Below are 13,602 nucleotides of genomic sequence, written 5' to 3' on the forward strand. Positions count from 1 at the left end.
GGTCAAAAGTGTTCAGAGTGAAAGAAGATATATGTAATCACCCTATCCAACGCAGAAGAAAATAGATTGGAAGGTTATTTGCATTTTATATTGTGCCACACTTAATGGAAAGAGATTACTGTGAGAAATGAATATCAGTTAAAAGAAGACACAAGAGAAGTGAAAACTTCAAACAAGAAATATAAAGTACTATATACGGGGGAGATTAATTTCATGTATATAAGTGAAACAGCAATCTTGTTTCAAGTGATTAGTTATCTAATGAGATGACTGTAGCAGGTTTTATTGTATAAAAGTGGCAGCTGTCTAATGCAAAGGCAATTTGGAGCATTATTAGGCATGAAATGAACAAACTTAGTGTGGCATATTATATTCAACACTCTGAAAAATGCAGTAGCTAGACAAATAATATTAAATTTGAATCATTAGCTACTAAATTCAATAATGTCTCCCTAACAGAAGTTGAAAACAAAAATGACCCATCAAAGGGATGGATGAACTTGCCTTGCATACTCCATCCCCCAGGCTAGTTTTCAAATCATCTGGTACACAGATCACAAAAATCATTAGGACACTGGAAAACAGTAATAATTCTCGCTACAATGGTATTTCAATAGAATTACTAAAATCTTGTGCTGATTTGATAGTAGTACCCAATTGAGGTACCTCGGTAACCAATCGATGAATTGTAGAGTATTACCTGAAAGAATGAAGTATGTAGTAATAACACCCATTTACAAAAGTGGAGATAAATATCTGATCTCTAATCAAAGTCATGTCTTTCTTCTTCCTGTGTTCTAAGAGTTCAAAGCTGAATACTGACCCATCTTTCTGAAACAATCTTTTAACAACGTTTTGGTTTGGCTTCCATACAGTCTTATCGACCGAGAAAGCGATATGTGATCTCACTAACTTTGCCCTGTAGAAATGAACATACATAATTATTGTAATCTATTGGAATTTTTCTGGGATTTTGTAATGACCTTCGATTGTGTGGATCATAAAATTCTGGTTGGGAAATTAAAATGACATGCTGTGAAAGCCATTCTTCTTGAATGGATAAACTCATATCTTATCAAGAGAAACTAGATGGTCACATTAAGTAATGCTAAAACAGAAGTGAGACTATACAAGACTCGATGCTTGGTCTGCTACTGTTGTCAAACTACATACATGATTTCCCATGGACATCAGGACAGTGCTGAAAAACTGTGATGTTTGCTGTTTACATTAGTATTCTGATAAAAGGGCTCAAACACAACAACACCAGACACAGTCAGTAGAATAATCAAACAGGGTTACAACTGGTTCACAGCAAACAGGTTAATTTCTTATCTTACAAAGACTCATATTATACAACTAGCAGCCTGCCCCAGCTTCGCCTGGATAGCACCAAGTATCTATGGCCAGATGACTTGTTTATAATATGTAGTGAAAAGCAAGATAATATGTGACACTCTTGATCTGAGTTACACTGTGCCTTTCTGGTGTATTCAGAAAGACTCACTATTTACTGGGCATTTTTATATGTAACCAAAATGAAATCAACATGTAATGAGCAAGCATTCAAATCAAAAAGCAAAATCAATAGATATGTTTTTCCTAGTGAAGAATATACATAAAAATCAGAAGAAGCAAAGCAATGTCATTAAGTTTTTAATACACAAAGTGAAATCAGCTAGCCCAGTAAAGTCACTGTTAGTTTGAATCCATAAAGGTAAGGTTCTGTCAGCCGATGTAAACTTCTGAATATACATCTGTCACTTAGTTAGAAAAGATAAAAGAACTACCTATTAGTTCTTTGGTATACTACACTGTGATGATCATGTCACTGAGGTAAACATCCGAACTACTAAGCTGAGCAGAAGATTTTACATAAAATTGTACATATATGTGTTTTCTCTGTGATTATTTTGATGAAATAAAGCCTGTAACAGGTGTAGTCAACTGTTTTTACCTACTGACCACTTTTGTATCTCTGTTAGTAGTAAAATTTTGTACCCACCCATTAGCTCTATCAAAATGGTGACTTACAAAGTAGGAAAGTAATCTTATGTTACAAAATTTATGAAGTAAGATATAAGTTGTTATATCTTTCAGAGTTGCCACAAGTTTTCCCAAGTGAAATTCCGTGATTTCCAGACAAGTTTTGAGATCTCAAGGGTAAGTAAATACATAAGTTGACAAAAACATGTAAGGACTTCTGTATTTCTCCCCCAATTTGAGTAAAACTTTTAAGTACTAACATCAGCATTTTTTGTAATGAACTGTTTTTATATGGAGAAAGCAAGTCAAAAGGCATGTCTGTTTCATTAAGACCACTGTTGTTATTTTATTTCAATAAAACAAAACACTTTTGGTGACAAAAATAAGCATTTCAATGGAGTTGCAAGAAATTTAAAATACCTACACTGATTTCAGAAATAACCTCAGAAAAAATAGGTCTCTTGAAAGGGCTATAGGTGATTGCCAATAAAATGTTGGTTCTACTATGTTTGTTATTGTCAGTTACTAGTCACTGTGTTATGTCTATTATTTTATAGGTATAGTGTGATTTTTCTTTTGAGAAATATATGAGTAATAGTGACTGCCACACTACTTTTCTTCTTATCATCCACACTTTCTAACATATAAATTATTATCAAAGTGCCAGAATGTGCTAGATAAATGTTTATAAAACACTACACTTTACAATGTACTTGCAGTGAGACAGTCACAATTCCTGAAATCCATCACCCATGGCCTCTGGCCTGCTGAGAGCAGGATAAACCACAAAAATAAGCCGCATTATCCCACACGCAAACAGACCCGGCCTGCAGGCAGAGTGGTGAGACTAGATCCGAAGGGCAGGGTTTGCACATCAGTGGGAAATAATGGGCTTCAGATTGGCAGGCCCGATCTATTAGAGATACCCATAGAAATGGCCTGAGGTTTTGGGCTGTCATGGAAGTCCATTCGTGTGGCCAGCTATTCATGTGGCTTAGACACCATATTGATGAAATGAGACCGCAGTGATCAATCAATGCAACAGATAACTTTCGCAAATACTCTGAGAATCAATACTAAAGAGGATAAGTAGCAACTCACCATAAAATGATTACTGAGCTGCAGTCAGGCACATAGAAAAGACAATCAAACTCTCATGACAAAATTTTCAATCATAGCCTTTGTCAGAAAATGAGAGCATACACACATTCATACAGCCACTCAGACACAATCCATGCACACCTGATTGCTGTCTCCAGATGCTGCATCAACAATCTCTGAGAATCAGATCCAAACAAACCACTTTTCACGCCTCCTTGCCTCTCGTCAGCAGCTGCTAGGTTAGTGGCAAGAAGTGGTAGCAGCAATGACTACAAGCTGAGGGGAATGATAGGACAGGGAGAAGCACTAAGAATGAGGGAGTAGGGAAGCAGCTCACGTACTCAGCTGCACCCAGCCAAAAATGATGGACGACATCTCAGAAAACAAACCGTTTCATCTACTGAGACAAAGATGTGATTTTTCCAGTATTTTTTTTTTCAAATTTCCCTGGTTTCCCTGACTCGTTTGGAATTCTCTGATATTCCCTGATTTCCAGAAATTGTGACAATCCTGTCTTTAATCCCCAACTGCCTACTGCCCACCATGAAAGCTGGAAAACAAACTAATGGGTGGTAGGGACCAGGTTGACTGCCACAGGCCTGTATGTCACATCAAGCTATGTTCAAGTTACCTGTGAAAACCCCATGAAAATTAACCTAGTAGTTTTGGAGATTAACATGTTCAAACAAACAGATATGATAGTTTCACAGTTTTACTATTAGTATTGATTCAAAATGACTTACAGGTAACAGGAGAGATCAATGAGCAGAGCCTTTCTAGAAAGAGACTTTCTAAGCATCCAGATGGAAAATACACTGAGGGGACACCAGTACATGGATATGTTAATCAGAAGGCTCAGTTTTGCTTCAGTTTCTTGAACTGCAGAGAAGAACTCACATACTTTTGTTCAATACTGTCCTATGACTTTTCTGTTGGGACAATGATTCCAATGGCAAAAAAATGTTTGTTACAGAAGCATAGAGTAAGAATATTGTGTAAAGTTGGTAACCACACATCTTACAGAAGTCTCTTCATGGGCCAGTACATATACTCACTAATCATATTTGTGGTTAATGACAAGCGAATTTAGGATGAACTGCGCAATTTGCGATCACAATGCTAGAAGTAAAAGTAATTTGCATACAGACAATGTATCTCTATCTATGGTTTAGAATGGATCTTTATATTCTGGCACATAAGCCAATAACAGGTTACCAACAGATATATGCCAGATAATAGAATATACCCAAATATTTAAAAAAAAAAAAAAGTAGAAGAATACATCAGCCTCTCCTTTTGCAATTTACAGGAATATTTTGGACTGGAATGTAAACTCTTAATGTGTATACTAAACAGATCTTGATTTAGCCAATATCTAGACAGCTGATAGTAGTCCAAGTAAAATTACACAAACACTTTCTTTTAGTATTGGGTAAAAGAATAAGAGGTGAAGCAAGTGGTTCGTTTCCATTTTTCTTCTGATATTTAGAAACATACATGGAGCAATTAATAATAGCAATCAAAAACTTTCTGTTTAAGGGAACTGCTGCAATATAAAGTGACTCTGATGCAGGTATATAAGCACCAACATGAAGGCATGGGATTAGTGTGGCATTTGTGTCTTTCGGTCACGCATGTGGTAAATGTCAAAACATGAACTATGGCGATGTTATTACCAAATGTGCCAAGACAGGACCAATGTGCTGTTATTCTTTTTTTGGCTGCCAACAAACAAACATGGGTACATATCCATCGGAGAATGAGGGATGTGTATGGAATAGCATGTCTGTTGACAAGCACTACTGTGGAGTGGTATGGCAAGTTCTGTGCTGGTTGTGATTCAACAATAGATGCCATATCACAAATTCTGTAATGTAGAAGTTATGCTAACTGCAATAGGAGACACTCGAGTCCTGATCTGTTCCCATGTGATTATCACGCCTTTTGCCCCTTCAAAAAGACCTTGGAAGGTCAGCAAGTCCTGTCAGACAAAAATGTCAGCAGGCTGTCATGGATTCCTTCATGCAGTAGGGCATGGTGTTTTACCAAACAGGTACCTTCAACCTGGTGTGCTGGTGGGATGATTGCCTCCGTACTCACAGTAATTTTGGCTGTCAGGCATGCAGACTCTGCTCTGTATGGCCTTTGGAAGGAAACTTTTTGATCGCCTCTTATACAAGAAGTTTCCAGAGTTATCAGTATGATATATTAGCATTAGGTTTTTTGGTAATTTATTGTTAGTATAAGTTAATTAAGTTGCCTGCAGTCACTGATTCTGCCTATTAACATACAAACTGACTTATCCCACACTCTTGGAGATCCTTTTTCAGATTGAGACTTCCTGAATGTGATAATGGAACAGGTCCATATGTTGAATTTTAAAAGGATTATGAAAGCAAATGACATTTGTTCCCTGTATGGAAATATTTAAGACAGACATGATGGACTGATAAACAGTTATATAATGAAATAGTATGAAATTTACAATATGCTTATATAGATAAATGTTCATGCATGGAAAGCAGTAATAGAACTGCTTTACTGATTTTTATTTCACCTACCAATGAGAAAGAACAATTACAATGTTTATTTGAATTTCCACACATTTTTGTCATTTCTCTTGTTTCCTTTGTAAAATATGTTTTCATTAAGTACATGCAACTCCTGACACAAAAATATCACCAACAATATTGTCTCACAATTATGATTGATCTGTATGTAGATTTTGGTTCACAGAAAATATTGTATACAGTTACACATTTATTTTGCTCTGTTTTTGTAGGAATTTTCTAAAAACTTATAACTGTAGGAAAATATCTCATATATCTGTTTTTGTAACTTCGATATTCTTATTTTCAGTAACATTTTGATAAGTTGCAGACTACTCAGTCTTTTTTATAGTGTTTTATGCGAAGGCAAACATTTGCTTCATATTCATATGCCCAAGTAATGATAAGGGGTGAAATGCATGAAGTTAGAAAGATGCTCATTGACGCATATGTTAAATGTTATCCCAAATGACTCTGAGGTAAATATGATGTGAAAATTGGTAAAGGATGATAATATGAGTTGACAATAAAAAACAACACAGGCTTTCATTTGTGGGTAACTGACACTTAACTGCAAGAAACATGGGTGCACTAAATTTTGTGTGATTTACAATGGGAACTGCATGGTGCATCTGTAGAATGAGACTGCATGCCCCATGGACAAATGGGGAAAATTAGGGCTTCCCTCTAGACAATGTCAACCTGCAGCAAGCTCTCTCACCAGCCATTGCCCTAGCCAGACCTGCTGGATGGGTACTGAGGGTGTTCTTTTGTATAGAGGATCAGAGATAACAGAACAAAAGAGCTTGACAAATTAATGAGTCAGCAACACACAAATAATTTTATGGGCGATATAAAGAACATGACTTGGGCAATCAACTGTGTGCTCAAGCACAGAGCAAAAGTGTGCTGAACACTACAAGAGAGATCTTTCTAGTGTAGGACACTTCCTAGGAAATGAAAAACTACTGTCAGCAGTAATACACTTCTTCCTTTTCAGAAGGAAAACTGTTTCCCCTCACTGACATTACACTACTGGACTATCCTAGTCCATATTACATATGTGTGCTATACTGACCTGCAGACTATAAAACACAATCAGTTTTACATTTAATGGCTGGCTGTGTTACAAGGGTACATCAAGTGCAGTTTAGTATGCACAAGAACAGGGGCAGCACATTCATGTACTGTTTTGCTAGTAACAGATATGATCATTCAACATGCCTCTGATGAAACAGAGGGACTGTAGCTGAAAATTCACCATTGGAGGATGCAGTAGCATTCTACTTACAAAGCAAAAGTAACTGTTCAAATTAAAGTCTCCATGTCAGAGAGAAAAAAGAAACACTGTCTCAGCTGGGCCCATGGTTCAAATCACGTGCAAAATTGTGCATAAATCGATTCATTGCAAGTGAAACACATGGAAGTCTTTATTGAAAAGTATTCTGGACACAGGCATCATGCTGTAGTACCAAGATAAGACACTGAAGGGCTTGAAACATAGCTTCAACTGGATACTGCAATCTCCACGATTCTCACCAATTTAGTGACAGACATCATGCTATCCTGTCTGCATCTCAGGCAACACAAAATACTCTTCATGATGAATAGAGTGAACAATTTACAAGGGCGAGGCTTGTTCAGGATCAAAATCGGAATACAGGGGAGTCTGCTTCCTGTGTCAATCTTATTTTAAGCCTTAATATCTCCCACATGCAACAAATAAATCTGATTTCAGAAACTATTACATACAAGTTAATCTCTATGTCAGCAGTTCTTGGATACATTTGTTTCAAAACTATATTGTGCCACATCCAACACTGTTCACATAACATTGAAACCTGAGGTGTATTCCAAGTTTTATGGATCCACAATTATTCAGATAATGTTAAAGGTTGCAGTTAAAGCTGAACTAGGGTGTTTTAACTGCACGTGGAATTATTTGACAAATCAGTTATAACCAATCTGTCATCATGATGGACATAATTATCAAGCGAATTGGTGCATCATGGATTTGTGGATATTACAAGACCACAGTGAACACAGTATTCCAGATCAATACGTATCTTGTATATTAACCTGAAAATGTTACTGTCAATTCATTAGGAAGACAATTTTTATCCAAAAACTGATGATAGTTACATACTGCGGACCCTTCACATTTTCCAATAAGGCACTACCGATCAATTTATTACCAGAATCAAAAGCCTGATATTTTTAATATGGATGTAAGGTGCATTCCTCACTGCTTAGCGCATATTTGCTGCAACTTTACTGAACAGGAAATTAGAGTGGGGGAATAAAAATGAATAATTGCAGAATACTGTTAAATGTTCCCATCATTAGCAGCCATTCCATCAGAAGTATACTCCAATGATCTGATAAAATAATACTGGTCCATCACTTATTTTAAAGGTTTAATTCTATGATGGAGAGAGACGCACACACTACATGACTGTAACGTACAGCAAATTATCCGATCAACAATGCACATTATTTACAAAAATATTTTCCAGCTCTGCATTTTACATTTTCAGTTTCACAAACTTTAATTCCAGTTCCAATTGTAACTACTCAGAAATTCTCATATTCCGGGAAGAGATGGGCAACATATTACTACCGCCCACATATATCTCGCGTAATGATCACAACGAAAAGATCCGAGAAATTAGAGCAAATACGGAGACTTACAAGCAGTCGTTCTTCCCACGCACAATTCGTGAATGGAACAGGGAAGGGGGGATCAGATAGTGGTACAATAAGTACCCTCCGCCACACACCGTAAGGTGGCTCGCGGAGTATAGATGTAGATGTAGATGACCGATGATTTTACTGTACTTTAAAATATACTATATACCAAAGGTCGTGGAAAAATTCTGGGGAACTGGAGATTGTAACAAACAAGTAAACAAAAAAGAAAAGCAAAAACAAGTTCAGCTGTAGATAGATATCAATCTGAATAACACACACCCAATTCTCACTCTTGTGTTCCACATCTAGTATCGCGTGTTTCCTGCTTATAGACTGATCTTCCCGTAGCAACAAATCTGTGTCCTTTCGTCCGACGGTATGTTGTCTCCCAGTCAATAAATAATACCTGTCACCTGAAAGAAAAATATAGTTTGCTGATGCTGTTGAAAGTCTGCTAAAATCTGAAAGGTTGACTACTAATAGAGTTACCTTTCGAATTACTGAGGATCCACATTTTTCACAAACGGAACACAATATTACAAGCTATATATTTAGGACAGTCACTACAGTCATACTTGTAAGCATGTGCCACTAATAAAACAATTGCTAACCAATCTTGTTATGCATTATAAACATCAACACGCGCACAATATTCAAAACAACAACAAACATTACATCTTTGGTTTACACAGATATTATAACTATTGCGAAACAAACGACATCCTACAGATAATTGTTCAGTCGGTCCACATTCAAAGATTTGTTTGTTCATATTTCTGTGCATATATTCGTGCGTCCTTACGACACAGTTTGAATCTAGTGCCGAGCAGCCATCCGTCGTTCAATTCATACTTGCCGCCACGTTAAGTCAAATCAAAACATTCCACACTGTATTTCAAATGGCGGCATTCACACACACCGTCAACGTCAAGTTACGTCACATCAAGAGTAAAAGCCGTCGGCACACGGAACGATTGTTAAGGTGGCGCTCTACGAGTTCTGTGATCGCGGTTCCCCTGTTTCTCGTCACATGAAGCACAAAATAAGTTCTGCGATATTTCGGTCACGTGCCGCGTTCAGTAGAACCGGTAGAAAACAAGAACACTCCCTACGTCACAGGCAGAAATAAAGACGCCATACCGTACTGTATTTGTTGTGTTCATGAGAAGCCCATATTCGATGGGCTTTATATCATACTTTACACTCTGTGAATATATGTTGTTTCTAAGCTCCACCCCGTTGATTATCTAGAGTAACGAATCGTCATTGGCACGATTTGTTGTAACAGAATGACGAGAAACGTCACATTGGTGGTTAAATGATTTTTGTATTTATTTATTTTCGCATTATAACTCGCTTACACTGTGAGTAAGCCGATTTAAGGCAACAATCCATTTAACAGTCATGAAAACATGTCATTATTAGGATATGTTGCATAATTAACTGTGATTGACATTTCGTCGATGAAAGTATACCAAACTAAGCTGTTTATGGGTGAGCTGCAGCATGGCGTAGTTAGTTGAGGCACCACAAAATGGGACTGTAGGTCAGAAATCAAACCCACATATACTTCGAGACATTTACTTTGTTAGCTTACAGTCGGAAGTAAGAACTCCAAAGAAAATAAAAAAATAAACGTCCAACTCTCAAAATCAGTTATTCTTTCAAGGAATAAACAATGCACTCTACTGGTCAGTCTCTTGTTCCTGCTCAGCTTTCCCCTTAAAGTATGGAGCACATGGGTTGTAAGGGTACTTGAATTTGACTTGTCGCCCTGCTCTGGTACGGACGATCGATTGTTGTGTCGGTGTGAGTGCAGATATGGCTGGTTATTCTGTAGTCCTCTGATATCTTGGCTTTGTTTCTTCAGTTCGGTTGAGTGTAGACCCACCTGACCCGCGGTCATCCTAAACTGAAGGAGTGCGTGCTTTCGTGCATCGGCGATCGTACGATCCATGCTGATTTCACTCTTTCAATGGACACCCTGACAGTTTTTCCATTTTTCGAAATGTCTGTAGTATGGGCATCACGTCGCAGTACTTAGTAGGACCCAGTATAAGGAGGTTGTAGAGGAGCCCATACGGCGTCCTTGCGCAACATGACGTGCGACCAATTCACCAACACTTTGTGCACGAAGATCAGACGTTTACCACGGTGGGATGCTGGTGGCCCTCTCATCCTCACCACATGGTCACAAATGCACTGTACTAGCAGCGGTGGCCCAGCTGTTGTGAGATAGTGTGTCAGAATTATCAACAGTTCTCTGTAAACCATCTCTGTCACTGACGCTCCTTTGTCCGCCTTATACCCAGTCTGTAAACCTAGAAGTACTAGTTGTAGCACATCTGCCCAACTCTTTTGGTGGCACATGAGGGCTACTTTCAATGTTATGTGCCACCTTTCCACCATTCCGTTGCTCAGCAAGTGATAACTGGTTGTGTGGTGACACTGAAATCCACATAGTCTAACCAGTTCATTGAACAGATTAGATTCGAATTGTCGATGCTGATCTGTTGTAATATGTAGGGTGCATCCAAAACATGCTAACCAATGTGCAAAAAATGCCTTTGCTATTGTCTCGGGTGCTGGTGTAGCCTCTGCCCATCTTGTGCATGTGTCCACTGCAGTGAGCAAGTATTTATAACCGTATGAGGGTGAAAGTGGACCCACTACGTCGAGGTGAATGAGACCAAACCTTGTCGGCGAATCTGCAGAGCTTCCGACCTCTGCATGAACGTGTTGTCCTACTTTACAATGCTGGCACTGAAAGCACCAGCGACTCCAATTCCTCGCATCCATTTTAATAGAAGACCTCACAAACCACCCGATTAGCAACTTGATAGCGGTATTTTCCCTTGAGTGTGGTAAGCTGTGGACACTGTCGAAAGCTACTTTTCGGAATTGCTGCATAATGTAAAGCCATGGCCTCTGTTGTGATGGGTCGCACCGTATTTTGATCTTGCTTCCTGGCACTACTATTTGTTCCAGTCGGAATCCTGCGTGCCAATCTGTTTGTATTTTCGAAAAATAATCAGCGACTGTGTTCTCTGCGCCTCTAATATGTCGTATGTCTGTAGCGAACTGGCTGACGAACTCCATGCGTTGGAACTGCCATGGCGAAGATCTGTCGCTGATGTTGTGGAAGGCTGATACTGAAACTTCTTTACTAAATTTTTACTTAAACTGAAATAACTGAGAAGATGAAACTTATTAGTTTAATTCTGAAACTACTGAGGGAAACTGAACATACTGAGCCATTGCTATTTTATCATTTCAACACTGACCCACAGAATTTGCCCTGAGAAACAGAACTCAAAGTTCTCCTATTCATTAATTACCCACAATATTCAACAGTAACACTATCTGACAGCTTTAAAATTGATAGCACGACTTCCAATAATTAATACAAAAGAATGGCCCTGAATCAGAGGAAATCCTAACAATAACCTATACATTACACAAGTCACTTACCTCACAAAAATCTTTATTACTCGAACTACAGCAATGCCGCAAGCACCTTGCTCTGAGCACTATGGGACTTAACTTTTAAGGTCATCAGTCCCCTAGAACTTAGAACTACTTAAACCTAACTAACCTAAGGACATCACACACATCCATGCCCGAGGCAGGATTCGAACCTGCGACCGTAGCGGTCACGCGGTTCCAGACTATAGCTCCCAGAACTGCTCGGCCACCCCGGCCGGCCGCAAGCACCAATACTGCCAGCTAAATAAAAGATTCTAACTACTGAAGGCTCTAATGACTGATAGGCATGTGGTTAGCAAAGGAAAGATTTTGTTGCAAACACTGTATTTTTACCTTAAGAATATGACATCCAGTTAAAGAAAATATATAATCGTCCGTGACATCCATTTCCAAAATTATATAATCATGAATAATATACAATCTCCAAGTCGGATACGTCCAGATCGTCTGTTCGCGCTAATTCTGAAAACCTCCAACACTGCTAAATATTAATCTCTAACCCCCATCACTGCTGTCTACTCACACCCAACTTCTGTCGTTGCTGGTTGTTCACCTCCAACAACTAGTCCGACCAGCAACAGAATCTCTTACAGTGTGTGCACAGCGCTGTCAGAGTTATTACTGCAGAGCGCTACACAGCGCTGCCAACATACAAACACATAAACAGCCTACTTACAATACGATAGGCTTATGACCATGAAAACCGTTATTGGTTGGGCTTCTTGTAAGGGCAAAAAGTCTCACACTCTCATATATTGCCAGTAACTCCCTATAGTAAGCACTCCATTTTGTCTGTCTGTGCTGTAGCTTCTCTGAAAAAAAAAATAAATAAATAAATAAAAATAAAAAAAAACCTCAAAGGCTGCCAATGTCCATTCACTTCTTGGTGTAGTACTGCTCCAATCGCGACCTGGCTGACGTCTACCACAATGTTCAATGTTGTTCCCAGGACAGGGTGGGCATGCAGCATTGTCTCTCCAATTCTGGCCCATTGCTCTGAAAGTGTTACTCATGGGGAAACCTTTTCAGGTAAAGGTCAGATGCCATCGGTCGAGACTTTGTGGCCTAGGAAAGTTACCTGACTTTTGTGCATGACACACTTGCCTTTATTTAGTACCACTCCATAGTTACACAACCTCTGCCGCACTTCATGTATATGTTTGTCATGAACTCATGCATCAACTGAATATATTAATATGTCCTCAGAATATGCAAAGCAAAATGGTAAGCCTTATAAAACTTTGTCAATGAATCTCTGCCGGGTTTGGGCTGCATATTTAAGACCAAATGGCATAAACAAAAACTAAAACAGGTCGAAAGGAGTAATAACTGCCGTCTTCGCAGCATCGGTATGTGCCACTGGGATCTGGTTGCAAGATTTCCAGTAATCCAATAATGAGAAAACTTTTACACCCGCCAGAGAATAGATAAATTCTTGGATATTAGGTATTGGATACATATCTGGGACTGTTCTTGCGTTCAGCCTGTGGTAATCGCTGCAGGGGCACCATGTGCTAAGTTGTGTGAGAGGGATGACCATGGGGTGTCTGACCTTCGCATAATACTAGCACAGAGTGTATCCTCAAATATAGCTCTACGGACGCGTTGTGAAACTGGCAGACATGGGGTCGTGCATGTATAATGCACTGTATTGTGCTTCACGTTGCTTGGCTGCGTTGATTTATACATGGTGACTGTTTACTTGCGTCATTAATAACTCCCGTTATATTGTCCAAAGAAGTTCTGAATTAGCTTTTCCTCTCACGTTATGTCCCACTTATAAGGGACG

At 38.7% G+C, this 13,602-nt stretch overlaps 1 protein-coding gene across 1 annotated transcript in view; it reads right to left on the reverse strand.

Annotated features, from left to right (window-relative positions):
- LOC124613202 (nibrin) overlaps nucleotides 1–9,010 on the reverse strand; it is a 159,771-nt gene extending 150,761 nt beyond the window's left edge. The window contains exons 1-2 of the mRNA XM_047141867.1: nucleotides 8,817–9,010; nucleotides 8,607–8,740 (exon numbers count right to left, since the gene is read on the reverse strand). Coding sequence (XP_046997823.1) covers nucleotides 8,607–8,740; nucleotides 8,817–8,841 — 159 coding nt within the window. The 5' untranslated portion in view covers nucleotides 8,842–9,010. The remainder of the gene's footprint in view (nucleotides 1–8,606; nucleotides 8,741–8,816) is intronic.
- Nucleotides 9,011–13,602: the final 4,592 nt, after the last annotated feature.

Source organism: Schistocerca americana, chromosome 4, assembly GCF_021461395.2.
Source record: "Schistocerca americana isolate TAMUIC-IGC-003095 chromosome 4, iqSchAmer2.1, whole genome shotgun sequence".
Taxonomy (NCBI): domain Eukaryota; kingdom Metazoa; phylum Arthropoda; class Insecta; order Orthoptera; family Acrididae; genus Schistocerca; species Schistocerca americana.